The 22,178-nt window shown below is 40.8% G+C and overlaps 1 protein-coding gene across 10 annotated transcripts in view; it reads right to left on the bottom strand.

Moving 5' to 3' along the window:
- Window positions 1-22,178, bottom strand: part of tenm4 (teneurin transmembrane protein 4) — a 220,864-nt gene that overhangs the window by 57,337 nt on the left and 141,349 nt on the right. For 6 of the 10 annotated variants that reach the window (XM_027998907.1, XM_027998905.1, XM_027998904.1 and 3 more), the window contains 4 exons: window positions 19,720-19,746; window positions 10,477-10,623; window positions 8,555-8,771; window positions 1,778-1,897 (listed from right to left, as the gene is read on the bottom strand). In XM_027998907.1, coding sequence (XP_027854708.1) covers window positions 1,778-1,897; window positions 8,555-8,771; window positions 10,477-10,623; window positions 19,720-19,746 — 511 coding nt within the window. The remainder of the gene's footprint in view (window positions 1-1,777; window positions 1,898-8,554; window positions 8,772-10,476; window positions 10,624-19,719; window positions 19,747-22,178) is intronic. The other 4 variants (XM_027998909.1, XM_027998908.1, XM_027998903.1 and 1 more) reach the window with 1 other exon arrangement.

The following is a 22,178-nucleotide window of genomic DNA, read 5'->3' on the forward strand; positions in this document are numbered from 1 at the left end:
GGGAACCAGGGAGATGGAGTAGTGTTTACACATATGCTGGTAGGGGGAAAGGAGTATAAAGCTTTTCACAGGAAAAGCTGAGTGATGCATGGAGAAAATGGGACACGCATAAATGTGGGAGAAAGATAAAGATGAGAAGAGGCATGTCAGTGGAAAGGACATAGACCTGTACTCAAGGAAGGTGGCCAGAAAAAAAAGGAAGATTAGAGAGGGGGAAATGTGAGCAACTGCAAGTCAGACAAAATAAGTAAAGAAGTGGAAGATGACGAGGTAAAGATGAGAAATTTCTGTATAAAAGGGAGTAATAGAGTGATGGAAAAAAAGAATGATTAAGATCAAACGTCTGGCACATCTAAACCTTTAGAGTATGAGGCTGATAAAAGTATCAGGAAGAAGTGGGAGTTGGAGAGCGAACAGAGATTCATGCTGTGCTGTGATAGATCGGCTTCGTTTGCTACAAGGCCCTAGTAAAACAGAGATATAAAAGGGGATTGAGGGAGCTTGCGCAATCTGATCCTAAACTGTGTGCCTGAAAAGAGCAAAGTTTAAAATGACAGAAAATTATAAGTTTTTTGTATGTCAACGTTTTTCCTTTTTTCCATGGAACAAATTCAAGCCCATCTAAAGGTTTTGGTCTTTCTAAAGAACGATCCATCTTCTAACAAAAATGCTTTTAGAGTCGCTGGAATGAATCAATATCAAGCTAGATGTTGAGTTTTTAATGATTTATTTGAAACATCATTTTACCAAAACAACAGTTCTAAAACTTAAAATAACTTTGATTTCAGTTAAGTTATGTGCACAACTCGGTTCTGGATTGGAGTTCAATGAAATTATCAACATTCTCTCAAACATATATTCTATTGATATTGATCATGTGTCTATTGCGATAGATATTGTTATTGATTGTGACCTACAAACTTGGTCACAATTAACGGTTCCAACAAAGCGATGACTCCACACAGCAGACCAAGATTAAGTTATTGATATGGTCTAATTTAAAACCTTTACGAAATATGCACACTGTCTACAGTAATAAACTAATGCATATAAACAAACCCCAACTATTCTATCCAGAAAAATTAATAAACAGCTAGAATTATGCCAGAAGCTTAATTATGGCTACCAAAAGTGTTTGGTAGAGGTATAGTTTGCTACATGGGGCCTGTGTTTAAATTTAAGCCAGTATGTAGAATTTTGTTAATAAAAACAAAAAGTGTGACTTTTGCACCCCATTCTTGATCTTCTGATTGGCACTGCAGGTTTGTATCTTCACTTCAGTTATCAAAGAAACATAAAATAAATAAATATTAAAACAGTGACCATCTTCACATGAAAACAAAACCTTTAAAATTACTCAATAATTATTAAAAACAAACATTAAGAAATAAAGTACTAAGCAACTAAACAAGTATTACTTCATTGTTTGATTCCTCCATCATCAAATAATATCCATCTGCACTGCGTTCTGAGCTGGCATGAGTTACGCTGCCACCTCTCTGCTCCAACCGTATCAGAACTTGTGAGCGCACCAGACGGGCTTTGTTTGATTTCTCTGGGAATTGAGCCGAGAATTCCAAAATTGGACCCGGCAAAAGTACAAAGCAGATCAATAGCGGCAGAGCTTGTGGTGGCGATTGTGCTTTTAGTCACTGCAGTTCAGCTAAATCACATTTTTCACACGAATATCACTTCAGTGCAATATCAATACATTGCATCTGTTGTTTCTTGTGTGGATGTTTGAGTCCATGTTGAGATAAAAACAGCCAACTTTTACCTTCCATCCTGCCTGGTAATTGTGTAGCCAAACGCCGGATTGTTGATGAAGCTGACGTTAACTCCAACCAGCGGGGTTCCATCTGAAGTGACCACCTGCCCACGAATGACACAAGCATGGCTGTGCAGGAGAAAACAGAAACATAAACACTATTAGACCAGATATACTGAGGAAAATACAAACAAGATTTTCCCCTCTGTTTCTGTGTCTTCCAGCAAAATACCATACTTGTTTAGCGCTTTAGCTGAGTTTGCTGAACTCATGTTTACAATTATTACTTTAGAGTTAGCACAACTCACTTTTTAGTTAGCGATGCCCACCAATACTTTTGCTACCATTAGCAATAAAATTGTGTATCTTGTCGCTCAGAAATATAGTCTTCTGAATTACATGGTTTTATGTCTCATATTTTGCTTTGAAAAAAGGAACAGAAAAGAAACAAAAAGGAGACATTTTCTATAGTAAGCACAAACATTCTATACCACACTGATACTGATTCCAGTGAAATAAATACAGATTTACAAAAAGTCAGATTTGTGCAAAAGATTAATTATTCACTGTTGGAAGATATTTACAATGAGACCAATAACTACTGCACATTAAATTTAAAAAAAAAGTAAAAACCTAATAGTCGTATGCACACATAGTGCACTCTGCACCAAGATCATTTTCAGTGACTTCACAAGCAGCAATTAAAAAAGTTTAACAAATGCGACAATTGTCCTTTATTATAATGTCATAAAAGATTGCAGCCGGCAGTCAGAGCACATAATATAACCAGTATCTATACTGCTGAGTTTTAATTGCACAGAGGATGCAAGAAGAATTTTTTAAGGCTGAAAAGGCAGCAAATCTGGTTAAACCTTTAATAGTGATGGTTTGCAGGGAGCTCAGTTCTGTAAATCTGTAACAAGTGATATGCCATAACTGATTTTTTAAAGGACTATAAAACAGAAATAATGTGCTGCAGGTTCTTACGTACAACAGAAAATGAAGGGAATAAGCCAAAGCATAAGGCCCCAACTTTTATTTGATTAATTTTAATCAGAAAGAAGCTCAACAAACATGATCTCAGTAGATTATTTACAGGCAATATAGTGAAAGTTTACAGTACAGATTAATTTAACCCTAAACCAGAAGTTAAGCTTTTTGTACTCTGTAAGTACAGCGCTGCTTTCAGGTGTTTTCAACAATACCATTCCTATCCAAACAGGACCTCAGTTAAATTAACTCTAAATCCAGGAAGCGCTCTTACACAAAGGTGGCTCTCTACACCTTTAAAACTGTTTTCTTTCATTGAGAATGGAGAGATAATGTGATAAGAAAGTTTTACTTTGCCCCTGTTCTAATTAAAAAAAGGATTTATCATTCCCATTGCAGAATGCCGTTGTAAAAAAATAAATAAAAATAGGACTGCAGCTTGCAGGACTCGCGTGGCTGATTATCGAGACCTCGACAGATTCTCAGTCTAACAAGTCTCTAGAAGCTTCGTAAATTAGATCTGATCATCAGTCCCCACCAATCGATCGTGGGAAGTCATCCAAACCCACCTCCTAATCTTACTAAAGTGATGAGATGAGACCTTGCTGTCTCACATCTCCCCTCCCGTCAGCTCTTGTCTCCATCATTATCAAGGTCCAAGTCATGGTTGACCGTAGTTTCTGTCGTTGTTTGCAAAAAAAAAAGCTGGTCCCTCTAATAAATGCTGTACTGTCACTTCTTCATTAGACCATGGCTATTTTTAATACGTTTGGGCCTTAAACACTGCCACGCACTGGAAACAATTAACACCAGCATGTTAGTAGCTGCCCTCAACATGTCCTTACCAGAGGCAAGATCATTCACCCCACAGTAGCCTGGTCCCTAGGAACCCAGTTTTATGTTAATTAGGCCAAGTCTCCTTGAGAGGTCCTTGGATGTCCACTAGTGCAGCGTAAACAAGGAGGAGGACACTGCTATAAATGATTAGGCTCACACCTAAAGAACTTTCTGAACTCATTTACATATAATAACCAATAAAGAAAACCCAGTCAAATCCTGGGTGCCTGATTAGTCATTCCAGGTGTGAGTTTATTGAAGGGATTTGTTTGAAAAGCCAGCCATCCATGTTTTCTCGAGATGAAGCTGTAAAAGTGGAACTATCTCGTCCCAGGTTGTGTGAAGCCCATGGGAAAATGATTCCTTGCTGTCGAGAGAAATGATTTAAATATTCACACCAAAATGAAGAAGGAACAAAGTGAACATTGGGATTTTACTTGAGAAATTTCCAGCTGGCACGATATAAAAAATATGTGTTACATATTTGTTACCACCAGTATGTTGCGACAGTATAACATGAAACAAATAATCTGTGAAAAAAAATCAAGCTCCTTTTGCCTCCTCCCTGTGGTCCTATTGTCTTCTGTAGAAATACATCACTCGGTCAGAAACCACCAATCAGAGCGCTTGTCAATCATGCTCTTCTACACCATGCAGCTGTACTAATGTCAGAGAAACAACATACCATTACAGGAAAACTGCTTATACGGCATCATATATGGCCTTGCAAATTATCCTGCACATTCACAACAAGTTTTGTTGTAGTGACCAAGCTGTACTGTAGAAAAGAACAAGGGGAAGGCATGAGCAGTGCATACACGAGAATGATTGAAAATGTTAAGAACTTCCTCTGACTGAGCTGCGTATTTCTGCACAGGAGGGAAACAGAGGAGTGAATTTTTTTTCTGTTTCATATTATATAGTCAGGGTGTAGTGAAAGTTTTAACAAATATGTAAAGAATATTTTTTTCATAAAAGTTGCATCTTTTATGATCCTTATAAAATTAAGAGCAGCGTCTTGATGTTTTTAACTTTGCAGTTAGGCATCAGTGGGTGGAAATATGAGATTTTTCTTTTCCCCACAAAAACATTTTCCCCAACATTTTCCCCCTTCTCATTTAATATATTAATTTCCTGTGACATTACACTATACATTACTTCCAAAAAGTTAGTTTGACTTCAGACTTTTCAAACATTTTTGAAAGAAATGCCTATTTCTTGTGGCCAGATCTTCTACAATTCACCCTATGATAATTTTTCAACAAAATGCCTACAACGATACTCAAACCGAGTGAAATAAATCTGTATTTGTCTGACGGCACGAAACAGAGTTCCAATATACAATTTTAATGTTGACATTTTCTGTAGATTTTTATGGGCAAAAAATGATGGACGCCATATTCAGACAGTGGGTAAGGACATAATTTGAAGATGTAAATATTTTCTCTATTCTGCTTCCTATTCTTGCTCAGACAGGGACGATATATTCCAAACCTGTGCAGAAACCCTGAGTCTCACTTAGATAATCGTAATAAATTTAGCGAAAGAAAAAAACTAATTTATTGATGGCGGTTTTATCAGCATGAACAGTAGAAAATGTCACATAAAAACATATTGCTAAGAAATTTGGAGTTTAATCCCTTTTATAAGAATACAATGAAGAAGGAAGAGCACATTTCTCTATAATTGTAGTGCAGACACCATAAAAACAGCTTGCCAGAGGTAAATATAGAACTTTAGACTAAGCCTAATCAACACCCCCATTACCATGCACGCAACAAAAATATCATTATCCACACAAATGACTTGATTACAGGGTGAATCCTGATGCAAATGTTAGCATGTCACCGTGGATCCCTTCCTCTCCTCGAGTATGTTACTCGCTCAGAGTGCAAATGGAAAACACTTTGGACTAATTTCTTTTCTGCAAACAATGCTACTAAAAGGCGTTCGGACAGACTACGACGGTTTTATTTCCGACTTTAATAGCTTAATGCTAAAAAGAATAGCTCTAAATAAAATTAGAAAAGTGCCAGCTAGCAAATGGAGTGGATGACTTCAGCCCCGCTATTAGAAACCAACCATCAATCTCTGTCCAAACTGTTCCATAGACAAAGTCCCTGTTTACTATTCTGGTCAGCATCGACTGCTGGGCCTCGGCAGCCTGTTGTATTATGTGTCATGGTGGGGAATCAAGACATTTCATGCAGTGGCAGAAGCTTTATTCAGTGGCACCTCTGCAGCTTTTTGCGGACGGAAACATCAGAAATAGAAGTCCAACACATCTGCTAGCATGAGGAAGTGGCCGGCGGATCAATAGAAAGATGATCACGTGAGCAAGGCAAGCATATCACAAAGGAAAGATGCTGAGGCTAGGCCTGTCTGAAGCCCCCTCCACCACCGCTGCCACCTCGTCATAACTGCTCAGATCTGTCAGTGGGTGGGGGAATGAATACCAAGCATGAATAATAGATTATCACCGATATTTTTAGGTGTGCCGAGGCCCCCACGATCTTGCAGCTCATCTCTGGATTCTTCATTTTACTTATTTATGGACGCATCTTGTGTGAGAGACAAGATTATTACTCAACCTTCCATGCCTCTAACTCTGTCCGGGGACGTACTGCAAAATGCTGAGTGCTTCTTGAGAGCCAGAAAAATGTCAATGAGAGGAAATGTCAGAGCGCTTCCGCTGAAGTAACAGCTGATGTTGTCGCAATGCATTAAAAAATAAGACCAAAAAAAGACGCATTTTATGTTTTGAAGCATTGGGTTGAAGAAGAACTTCTTCACATTTTGTTATACTTTAACCACAATGACCACATACCTTTCCACTGAAAAGAAAATTTCACAATTTGAACTTTTTCGTACAGTTTGTGTAAGTTAGGGACCATAAGGGAATAGCAAATAGGATAAATATACAAATACTTGAGATCCCTTCTAAAGATGCTTTTTACTGCCTATTTTAATAGTTCAAACATCAGATAAATCTTAATAGGCATAAATTCACACAGTGGAAACCACCATAGAACTAATGCAAAGGTTAATATCTACAGTCTTCCTTATTGATGCTCTTAGGGCAACAGCCAATTGACTGCTTTGCAAATGCCAGCCAATAGCATGCCAAGTAGCATTACGCTAAGTATTTTAGCTTCTCATTTCTTCTGAATATTTTGCAACGCACTACAAAAAAAAATCCGGGAATGGATTTTCCATGTATACTGAACCTCAAATAGGTGGGTGTCATATTTCTTTAACCTCCTCTATCCATTACACCCTTAAGAGCCCGGTATTTTAGGTTGCAAAAAATATATCTCAATCTTTGAATTCCTCATGGAGCTCTGTTAAAAAAACACATTATCTGCAAAAAAAAAAATCATTAAACTAAAAAAAAACTACCTCAACATGGCTATCCAACTAAACTCTCTGAGATAAACAGAGTTCCATAGGCCATTTCACATGACTGAACTTCATGGAAGAGTGACCAGAAGAAACCCACCGTTGGAAAAAAAAAAAAGCATAGAGAAACTCTTTGCGGTTTGGCAAACAACACACCTGTGTAAGAAGGTCCTCTTGTCAGCTGTGACCAAAGCTGAACATTTTGGCCAACAGGCAAAAGCTATTTCTGGCAGAAAAGTTACTTAAACTTGCCCACCATCAACCTTGTGGTCGCAGTATCATGCTTTTCTTCCGAGGGGAAAGAAAAGCAGGTTGAAGTTGATAGGAAGATGGATTGAGGTAAAACACAATCCAGGAGGAAAACATGTTAGAGGTTGCCGAAGACTTAAAAAAGAGGCAGAAGTTCATCCTCCAGGAGGACCATACTGTGAAGCATGGCAGTGGCAGCATGATGAGAAAAAGCTTTTATATTTCAAGCGTTTCTCTAAGTGAATACTCTTGATTATAAAGATGTTTAAGCCCATGGTGTTGCCTACCACAAAAAGACGTAAGAATATTACCAGCAAGAAAACAACAAAGAATAAAATAGCTTTTCTTCACATAAAACATTTAAGTGTTTACACTCTTATCTTATTCTTTTGTGAGTGTATATTAAATCTCATCTTTGTCTTCTACATTAGTATAATATACAAAGATGAGAGTGATACATAATAAAGTAGTATGGAAATGAGCAACCCTGCCACGCATGTGATAAAAGATGAAAAGAAAAGGAGACACTAGAAAACATCGAAGCAATCTTATGGGATTCTGACTGCTATCTTGCCTGATTTAAAAGGTTCTCAAATTTGACGACTGGGGTGTCATGAGCTCTGCCTGTGGGAGTGAGCCACAGATGGATTACAGTAGAAGTAATAACAATACATGAATATGAGATGCCTTTCTTGCTGAGGGAACGCTGCCTCCTTTTTTTTGCCACATTCTATGTTTGTCCATCATCATTTGTCCATCATCCTTGCAGCAATGCATGCAAACACTCTTTGCCAATTTGAGCCCCAACTGAATGCAGCTGCTTCCCCATATATGTGAATTATTTTCCTTTTTTTTTTTTAAAACAAAAATCAAAGTGCTTCAATAGCTGCTTTAAAAAATGCAATTATTGTTTTAGGATTTATGAATCTGTTCAAGAGCGTGTCACTGCAGCAAAATGTGGTGCTAGATAACAGTTTATCCAGGTCATAACATTGCAAATGTGTAAATCTGTTCCTGCTTGTTGCTGCTTTACTGATTTCAAAAGCAATCCAGCTTAGAATGGAAGAGAACCTATTGTATCACACATTTTTTTAGTCAATTTTAAATTGAATGCAAATAGGCTTAAATCATAATGCGTTATACTTAGCGAGGCACTAAATAAACATGAGCTGCTGTAGTAGCTGGAATTCGCAGAACTCTACTAATGCAACAAAAATGTATATGATGTATAAGACAAATAGCTCTATGAATTAAAAAAAAAAAAGCCTTTTAAGCTTGGGTGTTATCCGTTGAGAGTACATCGTCACTCACTTTCCGTCGAAGGGGTTAGCTCCAGGGATGGTGTGTGTACTGTCCCTGCCCACCAGGAAGCTCACTCGGTCGTAGAACGTCTGCAGGTTGCTCTGTGCAGAGGACATCTGCGTCTCCTGGATGATGTCCAGGGGGTCGGGCGAGCCCACGCATAAAGAGGTGGTGTGACAGGTTGCCTGAAGACAGCAGTCTGGATCCATGCAATCCACCAGGCCATCTGAGAAGGTTAAACAAGTCACAAGCAAACAGATTCACAAAAAAAGAAGTGTGGTTCACACCTGGTAAATGCAGAAAAGCGTACACACACTGAATAAAATATACAATTTCATAGCATATTCTAATGAATAAAATATGCTCTTTTATTCAGTGGGTAACACTGAGTACTAATATAAAGCTAAATACTATACTTATGCTGGAGTTTAGGAGTAGAGACGTATTGATAAGTCAGCTCCAGACAAAAATTGTGGACAAATTTCAGCTTCAGCAACTCAAAGTAAAAAATGAGCTCCTCTGTTAACCACCTAGCAGAGGTTTGCCCAGCGCACGGCCAGAGTTATGGATGGAGCTAAATACAGAGCATTCCTGGAGTTAAACCTTTTAGAGGCGGCAAAAGTGAGATGGTAAATGTTAAATGTTTTCAAAGTTACAATAAATGTAAATAGATCCACTATTACCACATTAGCAGAAGTGTGCCCATCCCTGGTAGTTAGGTGTATCAAAACAGCATTGCTTCCACAGAAGTGGAAGCAATGTTAAAAACTTTTGCAAAAGAACATAATATGCAGAAGATACATTTCCCTCTCAGTACGTTAGATAACATTACTAAAAATGAGTGTTTCTATGTAATGCACTTTACTTTGCTAAAGTGGGTCATTAGCGTCTCCTAACCATTGCTTTCAGGGGCATATCTGGCCAGATGGGGTGATAAAAATAAACTGTGCTGTCAGGAGTCAGTCAAATCCCAGGCAGTACCCTGCTTTTGCTGTTGAGAGCCGTGTGGTCCCTTTTAAGTGATGGGAAGACAAACAACCCCCTGTATAAATAAGGGAGGCTAGTGCACAGCTCAGGCTGAAAAATCGGGTCTGGAATAAAGAAAGTCACATCTCCCACTTAGAGTAGAGATTGGTGCAACATCCCTGGCTGGTTGGGTGTGTGTGTGGGACTGTTTCTGCCTCTGCTCGGGGTTATTTAGAGGGAAAAGGACTTCCCTGCGGAGATAGAAAATGTTCAAAATCTTAAGAGGTTGAATTTATTAATACTTCCAATCAGGACAATTCTATTTTATTTGCATGTAAAGATTGCACCGGATGTGTGCATGTGGCTTTCATCTGCTGTATAGAAATGCATTTTGTTTAGAGAAAAAGACATCCAAAGGATTTTACTTAGAGCCAGACCATACACAATAAAATCCCTGCATTATATCCACCTGTTATGGTTCTAAATGGCTAGTTAGGTTCAGAAGAGAAGCATTTTTGTACCTTTTCTAAGTACTGATTTAGCTTGAATTGAGCAGTTAATGCTAATTCTAAGTTAGAATTGCATTTTTAGGGCTTGTTTTTTTTCTCAGCTCTGCAGTTTTTCTGCTTCAGTATGTATGTATTTTATGATCTGTGTGTAATATTTACATTTTCTTTTGATTTTCACTTTTTTTCTTTCCTTTCTTCCAGTTAAAAGCAAGCTGGCTCCTGGGATTCAAGGCAGTGAAATCGGTACAGCATCTCAAAGACAATTTCAACTGCTATTGGCTCTATATAAATAAAATTGGAATGGCCTACATAAAAGGTATAACAGAGCATGGAAAGCTTAAAGCAAGTACAGAATATTTCTCAAGCCCATAGGGGGTGAATTTTATTGTCAAATCGTGTCTGGTTCAGAGTCCGTGTTGGTGTCTGGTCAGTGTCAGAAGGCATTTGTGATTTTACCTCCATCGTTGTCCTTGACATCACTGCAGGCGGTTTCCATAGAGGTGTCACAGCCGGTGCCCCTCCAGCCCAGCTGGCACACACAGTACCAGCCGTTGTTACCCAGAGTGCACCTGCCATTTCCGTTGCACAAACCAGGACAACCCTCTATGAAAAATAGATGAAGACAAAGACCAACGGTCACAAATGAGTCTCAAACAAAGAAAAATTAATGAACAACAAATAATACAGAACATTATTTGTGCACCAAAATTGCTTTACAAAAAAACTGGCTTGCTGCTCGTACTTTCAGCAGCAATAACCTAATGTTATGTGAAATTTTAAATGGATGAGAGCAGCTCTAATGACCCTCAGCTAAACTTGATTAATTTGATACACCTTTTGTAAAGCTTTCCAATATCCCTTTGCAGTAGAATCAGATAAATAGAATCAGATCTTATTAATCAATATTCACTTATTACTACAGCATATTAACCAGAATGTATGGTACGTTAGCTGTGCAACAAAAGCAGTGGAGTTTATACTGCCCAATTTGAAATAATTTAATAGGTACTTTTGGATTTCAAGTTTTTTTTTCTATTAAGATTTGCAAAAATATCCACATGCCTTCAACTTTTTCACATTACAGCCACAAGCTTCAATGTGTTTCTTTAGGATTTTCATGTGACAGACCCACACAAGGTAGTGAATGATTGTGAAATGCAAGGAAAATTACATAGTAATTCTTGACGTTTTTCACATGAATTTGCATTCAGGCCCCTTTCACTTAATACTTTGTAGATCTACGTTATGCTACACTTAAAGCCGCATGTCTTTGAGAATATACCTCTTCCAGCTTTCCACATCCAGAGGCTGAAACCGGTGCCTACTCTTCTTTGTTAAAAACACCAAGTTCAGTCAGACTGGATGACGAGTGTCTATATCTATATCGCTTTTCAAGTCTTGCAACAGATTTTAAATTGGAGTTGAATCTTGGTTTGACTGGGTCATTCTAACACACAAATTTGTTTTGATCTAAGCTTTTTTATTGTAGCCCTGGCAGGAAGGTAAATCTCCACTATTACGTGTTTTGCTACCTCTAAAATGTTTTCTGCCAGAATTGCCTGTATTTAGCTCCATCAATAACTCTATCCTAGTAGTGGGCACATGCACTTACAGTGAAGCAAATTTTTCATTTAGCGCTTTAGCTTTTCTGGTAACTTTAAAACACGTAGCACATTTAGCATCTTCTAAATTATCCTTCAAGTAGTTAAGGTGGTTATATTCATGCTCTTATTTTGAAGTTGAAGATTATTTAGGCAGTAATTCCGATTCCTGTTCTCACAATCTCCGGCATGATGGAGATCATCATTTGATGCATCATGGTGCAGCAAATTATGTTTATTCTGTACCCAGAATGCACTGCAGTTTAAAATTTACTGATGTCCTGCATGCTTTCTGACCGAAGCCCTACAATTAGGGCAAAATCGGAAACAGTTAGCAATATCGTCTCTCAACAAATATAAAACTGAAACCATCACTGACAGGTCTGTTCCAAAGAATCACTTGACAGGTCTGTTCCAAAAAATCACTTGATGAAGCACAGCTTTGCATGCAGCTGTGTAATACATAACGTGCAATAGACACACGAGTAGCATCAACATGATTGAATTTGTCACTTTAGCATTAGCTTTTGCTAAAGACCATGTTGGTAACTTTTAGTTAGTGGTGTCCACTTCTGTTCTATCCTTTTCCATCTGCTATAGTATGTTTCTTCTCTCTATTGGTGCATAACATGAAATTAATTTTAAAAAAACAACAAAGGTTTGTTTGTAACGTGACAAAATCTGAAGATTTCCAGGAATAAAGTAACAATGGAAAGTAAATGCAGTAGTTTAAAAAGTGGTCTAAATAATTGTCAGAGAAATGGGTTTTTAACTATCAGTAATATCCCCTCAAATAGAGAGACCATGATATCCCTTTAGGAGAAGTTCAAAGCTAAACAAAATGGGTTTTATATAAATTGGAAAAGGTTGTGCTTGGTTGCTTTGAGCAGAGGTCGCCTAGCTGTATTTCTGGGAGCTGAGCCCCAGGGGATCTGAGGCAGGCTGGAGTAGAGAGACAGGTGAAAGATTTCATTGTTTCCTCCCGGATAGGTCTTCACAAGGGCACAGATCAGACGATTATGATGCCAATTGTTCTACCCTGTTTGACATTTATCTGATACATTATGATATTTATCCCCTCGCTGAGGCAGAGGGTAAAATCTAAAGATATCAAACGCACAGCTCTGTCATAGATTGTGGTGTTAGAAGGATGTCTTGATAGAGAGAATGCTAAGCTGACCCATTTTATCATCTATCTCTCTTGTGCAGCTTGCTTTTACGTCAGACAGAGAGAGAATTGGACTGGAGAATAGAAAAGGTAAGGCAGGTGTACTTATAAGGTAATAATTGTAAAGGAGGAAAGGCTGATTGATGGATGAATCAGGGCTGAAATTATATTATGACATAATTCACAATGTAGCCACAGTGTACAGAATATATAATGTTAGTTAGAATAGAATAAAGAGCCACAAAAAGTAATTCATCCCAAATTTCTTGAGCAAAATTGTCTGCCTCCATTTATTAACATTTTTCACACAATTTAATTTTAGAAGTTAAAAGTTGCTTAGTATCCTTTGTAGTGATTTCCAACCCAAGCTAAAGAAGCTTTATAATATATATACTTGTTATAGCTGCAGCATAATCTCGTACTGAAATATTTAGAAAAAGCAATTCTGTAATTTGAGTCGATATACTCAGGACACTCCTATGTTTTGGAAATAACAGTTTTCAATGAAATCTCTCGTGCTACAACTAAAGGGACCTCTAGCAATTTCTCTAAAATAATTCTAAATGAAGCATTTATTCAATATGTACCTTGCATTTCAGAGACTGGAACCTACCGATTTTCAGCTTGATCTTTTTTTGTTTTGGATGCCATTTCTGGGTAAAGATGCCTACTAATTAGCAATTTTCAAATTCAATTAAGTGTTTTAAATTAGGTAATATGAATCGGAGTTGTGAAAGCAAACACTGTTTTTTCCAGCATATATCTGTTCATACAGGCTGTCGGACAACGTTCAGACTGTCGGACAACATTTTAGAATATCAATATTGTAATCATTTCGTCTTAAAATAGTAATAAAATCGTGTTTTACTGCAAGGGCTCTGCTACACACACAGTGTAACATCAGCTCTGACACTAAAGTAAAAAATTAATGATCACTCACAGCATGAATGTTGCAAAAATATATTAAATTATTTATTTCAGTCAAAATTGGTCAAACTTTACAGAAACACTAATTGATCAGTAATCTAACATTTCCTACTTATTTGCGGCATAAACATCAGCTAACACAGGCCCATTTCTATTAGTTACTACTAGGTTTTCCCATATCTTCACTAAAAGCAATATTCAAAAAGTTTAAAACTGCTAGAAATGTGACAATTTGTGTAGTGTGAGATTTTTGCTCTTGCAATTAAAGAATAATTGAATAGCTTTTACATGTCTTCACCATACATAGCTCTTCAGCTCATCACGCTAATCAAGAGATTACAAGCTGAAATTGTTTATTACTGTTGTAACTTCAATTTCTACAAATGATTTAGAGAATTTATCATCAATAACAAAGGGAAAACTGAAATGATATTCTAGAAAACTGCAACCAAATTTAATGGACTGTTCGAAATGGCTTGCCTCTTGGACACTGTTGGCATTGGCTGTCCATTTATTGAGCAAATGGACAAAAACAACTCTGGTTAAGCCAGTGGAGCTGGACGATTAAGGAGCTCAGAATGTTTGTTATACGGATAAATAAAGCTTCACTCTCTTTTGGCTTGGTTTCAACTTAACTGGCAGAATATTTCAGAGAGAAGCCCCTGCAGAGATCTGCCCGAGCCCGTCTGAAACAGCTCCAGACATGAGGATGCAAACGTTCGAAGAGCCCCTCTGGCAGCTGCTCTGATGCCAGGTGGTCTATAACCAAGTACGCAGGGATTCTGAGAGACGGGTGCCGGTGGCAGACAGCAAGGGGTGAAGCAAAGCCTCCATTCTCGTTCTGCCTAGAACCATAAAGTCTTTTAATTAAAGAGGCTGCAGCCTCAGCACCTATCAGGCTTTGCGCAGCACTGTAAGCTCATCTATAATGCAAGAAACAGGTTATGAATCCTCTCTCCCAACATCCCCCTACTGAGAAGGCTAAAATGCACAAACCAAACATTTTATGTATAGAAAGCAGCTCAGCTTGAATTGGGTGTGAAGGTGCCAAGTGGAGATTACTATGGAATGCTATGTTGAAAATATGAGAAGATTTTTACTGGTGCATCTCAGTAAGTTAGAATATTATCAGGGAAGTTAATTGATTTAAGATATTCAGTTCCAAAAGTGTAAAATGTGTAAGATTCATCACACAATGTGATACATTTTTAAGCATATATTTCTGTTAGTGTTGATGATTTTGGCTTACATTGATCAACGTGTGACTGGTGATATGCTTCCTGGTAGGATGCCGCACTGAGTCTAGACTTGAGAAAACACTATCAGATAACATAACTTTCTAAATCCGTCCCTCCGGGATGCAACAAAACAATTTTTCTTTTGAGATTGTTGTGGTCTAAAATTACTGATTTTGCTCACCTTTGTTGTAAAGGGTGCAGTCAAAGTTCCTAATGTTTTTCAGTTTTATTTTTGTCATAACATCAACTTACAAAAAAGTTTAAGTTGCTGCACATAGTCCTCCCAAAAATGCAAAAACAGGATTTTAACTTGAACTGTATACACCCATCCATCCATCCATCCATCCATCTTCTTCCACTTATCCGAGGTCGGGTCGCGGGGGTAGCAGCTTCAGAAGGGAGGCCCAGACTTCCCTCTCCCCAGCCACTTCTTCCAGCTCTTCCGGGGGAATCCCGAGGCGTTCCCAGGCCAGCCGAGAGACATAGTCTCTCCAGCGTGTCCTGGGTCTTCCCCGGGGCCTCCTCCCGGTGGGACGTGCCCGGAACACCTCACCAGGGAGGCGTCCAAGAGGCATCCTGACCAGATGCCCAAGCCACCTCAACTGGCTCCTCTCGATGTGAAGGAGCAGCGGCTCTACTCTGAGTCCCTCCCGGATGACTGAGCTTCTCACCCTATCTCTAAGGGAGAGCCCAGCCACCCTACGGAGAAAACCCATTTCGGCCGCTTGTATCCGCGATCTCGTTCTTTCGGTCATGACCCAAAGCTCATGACCATAGATGAGGGTGGGAACGTAGATCGACCGGTAAATCGAGAGCTTCGCTTTTTGGCTCAGCTCTCTCTTCACCACGACGGACCGGTACAGCGCCCGCTTGACAGCAGACGCTGCGCCAATCCACCTGTCGATCTCCCGCTCCCTTCTTCCCCCATTCGTGAACAAGATCCCGAGATACTTAAACTCCTCCACTTGGGGCAGGACACTCCCCCTGACCCGGAGAAGGCACTCTACCCTTTTCCGGCTCAAGACCATGGCCTCGGACTTGGAGGCACTGATCCCCATCCCGGCCGCTTCACACTCGGCTGCGAACCGCTCCAGCGAGAGCTGCAGATCACGATCTGATGAAGCCAAAAGGACCACATCGTCTGCGAAAAGCAGAGATGAGATCCTAAGGCCACCAAATCGGATCCCCTCAACACCTTGGCTGCGCCTAGAAATTCTGTCCATAAAAGTGATGAACAGAGTCGGTGACAAAGGGCAGCCCTGGCGGAGTCCAACTCTCACCGGAAACGAGCCCGACTTACTGCCGGCAATGCGGACCAGACTCTGACACCGGTCATACAGGGACCTGACAGCCCGTATCAAAGGGCCCAGTACCCCATACTCCCGGAGAACCCCCCACAGGGCTCCCCGAGGGACACGGTCGAACGCCTTCTCCAAGTCCACAAAACACATGTAGACTGGTTGGGCGAACTCCCATGCACCCTCCAGGACCCTGCCGAGGGTGTAGAGCTGGTCCAGTGTTCCACGACCAGGACGAAAACCACACTGCTCTTCCTGAATCCGAGGTTCGACTATCCGACGGACCCTCCTCTCCAGGACCCCTGAATAGACCTTGCCAGGGAGGCTTAAGAGTGTGACCCCTCTATAATTGGAGCACACCCTCCGGTCCCCCTTTTTGAACAGGGGGACCACCACCCCAGTCTGCCAATCCAGGGGAACTGCCCCCGATGTCCATGCGATATTGCAGAGTCGCGTCAACCAACACAACCCTACAACATCCAGAGCCTTAAGGAACTCCGGGCGGATCTCATCCACACCCGGGGCCTTGCCACCGAGGAGCTTTTTAACCACCTCGGCGACCTCGCCCCCAGAGATTGGGGAGCCCAACCCAGAGTCCCCAGGCTCCGCTTCCTCAGTGGAAGGCATGTTGGTGGGATTGAGGAGGTCTTCGAAGTACTCTGCCCACCGACCCACAACGTCCCGAGTAGAGGTCAGCAGCACACCATCCCCACTATAAACAGTGTTTGTGCTGCACCGCTTCCCCCCCCCGAGACGCCGGATGGTGGACCAGAATCGCCTCGAAGCCGTGCGGAAGTCTTTCTCCATGGCCTCTCCAAACTCCTCCCACGCCCGAGTTTTTGCCTCAGCAACCGCCCGAGCCGCATGCCGCTTCGCCCGCCGGTACCCATCAGCTGCTTCCGGAGTCCCACAGGCCAAAAAGGCCCGATAGGACTCCTTCTTCAGCCTGACGGCATCCCTCACCGAAGGTGTCCACCAACGGGTTCGAGGGTTGCCGCCGCGACAGGCACCGACAACCTTGCAGCCACAGCTCCGATCGGCCGCCTCGACAATGGAGGCACGGAACACAGTCCACTCAGACTCCATGTCCCCCACCTCCCCCGGGACGTGTTCGAAGTTTTGCCGGAGATGGGAGTTAAAGCTCCGTCTCACAGGGGATTCCGCCAGACGTTCCCAGCAGACCCTCACAACACGTTTGGGCCTGCCAGGTCTGACCGGCTTTCGCCCCCACCACCGGAGCCAACTCACCACCAGGTAGTGGTCAGTGGACAGCTCCGCACCTCTCTTCACCCGAGTGTCCAAGACATACGGCCGCAGATCCGATGAAACAATGACAAAGTCGATCATCGAACTGCGGCCTAGGGTGTCCTGGTGCCAAGTGCACATATGGACACCCTTATGCTTGAACATGGTGTTCGTTATGGACAATCCATGGCGAGCACAGAAGTCCAGCAACAGAACACCGCTCGAGTTCAGGTCGGGCGGGCCGTTCCTCCCAACCACGCCCCTTCAGGTCTCACTGTCGTTGCCCACGTGAGCGTTGAAGTCCCCCAGCAGAACAAGGGAGTCCCCAGGAGGAGCACTCTCCAGTACCCCCTCTAAGGACTCCAAAAAGGGTGGGTAATCTGAACTGTCGTTCACAAACGACAGTCAGAACCCGTCCCCCCACCCGTAGGCGGAGGGATGCTACCCTCTCGTTCACCGGGGTGAACCCCAACGTACAGGCGCCGAGATGGGGAGCAACAAGTATGCCCACTCCTGCCCGACGTCTCTCTCCCTGGGCAACTCCAGAGTGGAAGTATGTCCAGCCCCTCTCAAGGAGACTGGTTCCAGAATCAGAGCCATGCGTCGAGGTGAGACCGACTATTTCTAGCCGGAACCTCTCGACCTCACGCACTAGCTCCGGCTCCTTCCCCACCAGAGAGGTGACATTCCACGTCCCAAGAGCCAGTTTCTGCAACCGAGGATCGGACCGCCAGGGTCCCCTCCCTTGGCCGCCACCCATCACACAGTGCACCCGACCCCTTTGGCCCCTCCCACGGGTGGTGGGCCCATGAGAGGCCCACCACCCGTGTATACTGTATACACTGTATAAGCAAATCCTACAAAACATCTCAGAATGGTTTTTGAAAATGTAGTTAAAAAAAAATAAACTTTGTGAAACAGAAAGCTAAATTAGAAGGGGGCAAAGAGGATTTATCAAAAATCAGCTGAGAGCAGCGATTGGTCAGAAATGAATTAAATACAAAAAATGTTAAGGTCAAAAGTTGCAGTGATTAGTGAAAATTGCAAGTCTGTGCAAAATTTGTGAATAATGAGCGAATTTGCATTAATAGTTATGATTGAACTTCCTAGAGGGACTGCTAAATTCCTTACCAATTATGGAAATTTGCTCCTGAACCACCAAGAAGAATACTGCAGATGTAGTTCATGACCTGGATCTGTCTGTGGTTGGCCTTTTGTGAAACTTTGTTAAACTCTTAAGTTGCTTATTCCAATTTTTCAATCACAACCTTTCCTGGATTGCTCCCATTCAGGTCTGGGTTCAGCCTCTGGTGAAAGTGCAGGTGTTCTTGCATCTTGCCATTTCTTCACAACTAATCACAGGAAGGTGGATAGACACATCGGGGTGTTGTTTCCGTTAATGCTAAGTATAAGCAATGCCCTGGATTTATTGGCCCACCTGCACTCTAACTACAGCCCCACTTTTAGATCGAGATCCCGGATACAAGGAGCTCAGATGAGCTTCCTCTTTGGTGTGGCTGGGGTTAGCCTTTAAGACAGGGGGAGGAGTTTCCTCACCCGGGGGGAAATCCAAGTATGACTGCTCCTTATTCACACCTTCCCTAGAAAGACCTGAAGAGAGAGAGGTTTGTTTTTTCTTCCTGGACCTGTTATCCTCGTGACCCAATCTCAGATAAGGGGAAAGTAAAGGGATGCCTACATGGATTGACATTTTCCTTCCAATAACTTTATATTAAAATGCTTTGACACCATACAATGCTCTGTTTTTTTGAAACCTGATGACTTTTTGTCGATTACACTCCTTCTGGAGGGTTGAATTGACTCTCAAGATAGCTGTCTTTTACATAATTGTGAAGGCTAAACTATAACCATAACATTAAAACCATTAATGGTTTTTTATTTATCTAATGTAATATGGAAAATTTTTGAAAAACTTAATTTAAAAAATAAATTATTTGCAAGCCATAATCATCAAAATGAACATAGAGAAACTTTTGGTACACAATACTGTGTAATGAATCTATTTAAGTTTCAAATTATTGACTAAACTAATAAATTCTAATTTATTGAAATGCATCTGTAGAATGAGAAGCACAGTGTTTTGGATGGGAATGGACCATGGTTTGTGTTGGCGTGTGTTTGTGTGTGTTTCACGGCTTATTAATGCTGACCGGCGTTACAATGAGTCGAGCGCAGAAAAGATTGAAGGAGGAATGCCATACCTTTCACTACCTTATCCAGATAGTGAGCTTGAGAGATAAAAGACAGGACATAAGGGAGGTTTGAACAGTGGCACTTCCATGACAAGACAGCAGGGCAATGTGTTAGTATACGTTACAAAACGCAGTAAAAAAAAAAACAGCCACAAAGCATTAACAGCATGCATTACAAGCAAGACATCGAGAACAATCCCACACAGGAGAGGGATGGAGACAGAAGGAAGACAGGGGGAGATTGTGGGACGCAAAGGAAGATTGCAGTCACCAAAATGAAATCTTCAGGAAAAAAAATGTCTGTTTCTTTTTATTAAATGATGGAAACAACTAAATAGCCCAGGGGAGCATTTTGAAAACTCTGGCACTGACGTGCATATTGCAGGCTTCAGCAGTACTATGCAGGACAGAGGTCACAAAAAGCTCTTTTAATCATTGTCTGCGGACGATGCAAGTGGCCTCATCAGGAATGAGACCAGATCAGACCTGTAGGGGGCCTGGGACCAACACATGGGGCCCTCTGTGATGGAAATTGATTTAAATTGAGATCTTAATGTATGACACAGAGAAATCTTCTTGTTGAATCTGGATCTCAATATGGCCTTTATAAAAGAGCCATCAATAATGTACGGGCCAGCATATAAAACATTCACAAACTGAGCCGAAGCTCTGTTCTCAGGCAGCGCTGCCTCGAGACCAATGAGAATACTGAGAGAAAAATCTGCTTTTTCTTTTATGAACTTTTATTTCTGGTTTCCCTTTGACTCAAACATGTAGGGAATCACTGAGGCAGCTAAGAAACGGGATCGCCATTGTGCTTTCAGTTTTTTGTATCAGCTGTAAAAAAAATTAAACCATGATGTGTCGAAGCAACCACCAAAAAAAGCCCTTGTCTTTTACTTTTGCTTTTAAAACATTACATTACCAATGTGGCTAATGAACTGATTTCCTGACATATCATTACTGGTGTGTTTTAACTTGCTGGTTTTTAAGCTAGTAGGTATGAGTAAAGCTTATATTTCTTTGATTCCAAAAGGTATTAAGTGGTTTGTCTGAGATATACTAAAACAAAGAAAGAGGAGTAAGAAGAAATGAGTGAATTTGAACATGAAAACACAGAACACCAGCAGGCACCAAGGCTGGTTATTGGTTATTTCACATTTTTCATTAAGAGTTCATGAAGATGGTACCCTTACGTTAAGCTAAAAATATATATATATAAAAAAAAGAAGTCAAAACTCATAACTGATGATACTACCTACAAATATAATGTGTGCCACAAAATCTCACAATTTGTTAGCTTGTGTGGGTTACCAGGAAAATTTTATCCTTTTTTAATTAGTTAATGCACCATACCTACATGCTACAATATCTCAACAAAAATACTTTTTAGTGTGTATGTGTGAATTTTGGAATGTCGCAAAAAAAATTTCAAAAAGGAAATGCACATCAGCTGTGTTTCCCTCGACTGGTTTGGACTGAATCAACCAGGCTATGGACAGCATAATTTTGTCACATGTTGGTGCTGCACATGACTGTAATAAACAGGAAGCAGAAGTTGCAAACTAGCATGAACCACTCATCTCAGAAAAATTGATTTTCAGGAATGTGTTATCTATCGGCCAAGTTGTAATTGTTCAGTCATGTCAACATAGATAATGTGACATGCTGTCCTGACACGCAGAGAGAGAAATGCAATTCTAAAGCAGCAGAAACAGCTGATGAGTCATGTGAGGTAAATGTTCGCTACATCAGAACTTAGTTGACAATGTGTTCCCATTTCCACTTTAACTCTTTTTCAGAAAAAAACAAAAAAACACCTCAAGGAAGTATAAAAACATTTTTGAAAAGTTATTTCAAAGCGCCACATCAAGCTTGTTGATGTCCAGCATCTTTGAACTATGAACTTGATAAAAAAAAAAAGAAGAAGCCATTGATAGTGTCTAGATAATCAAATTTCTTTTTAGGGTTACATTATGGTTTCCAAAAGAGCTTTTGACATTCAATCAAGGTCTTAAAAAAACATAGCTTCTGCCAGTTTTTAGTGCAAGAGAGCAACAGTATTAGTTGCTCTCTTGTATAAACAGTATAAACAGAAAGCTGAAAGCAGTGGTTGACCGGCTTACAATGACTCACACGTCAGCATTTGAAAATAATAGTAAATGGAAAGGGAGCAAAGAAAGAGATGAGGATAAGGATGAGCAAAATGAAAAGACACCTTAGCACATTCCCACATTAAAATGCATGAAGGCAAGCCTCAGATCCTTGAGTAAACCTGTTCATGCTTTACTGAGTTGCACAAATTCAATTAAGCATGCTTTCCCGTTCTTTCTCCGACTGGATACTTCCTCTCAGACCTAACGCTTACACACAGAGGCAGAGTGGTAGTCTGCACGCCTTTGTTGGTATCCCTCCTCCTTCACTGCATCCTGACCAAACAGACATATACATCGAAGCTGCCCCCCGTG

Source organism: Xiphophorus couchianus, chromosome 18, assembly GCF_001444195.1.
Source record: "Xiphophorus couchianus chromosome 18, X_couchianus-1.0, whole genome shotgun sequence".
Lineage (NCBI taxonomy): Eukaryota > Metazoa > Chordata > Actinopteri > Cyprinodontiformes > Poeciliidae > Xiphophorus > Xiphophorus couchianus.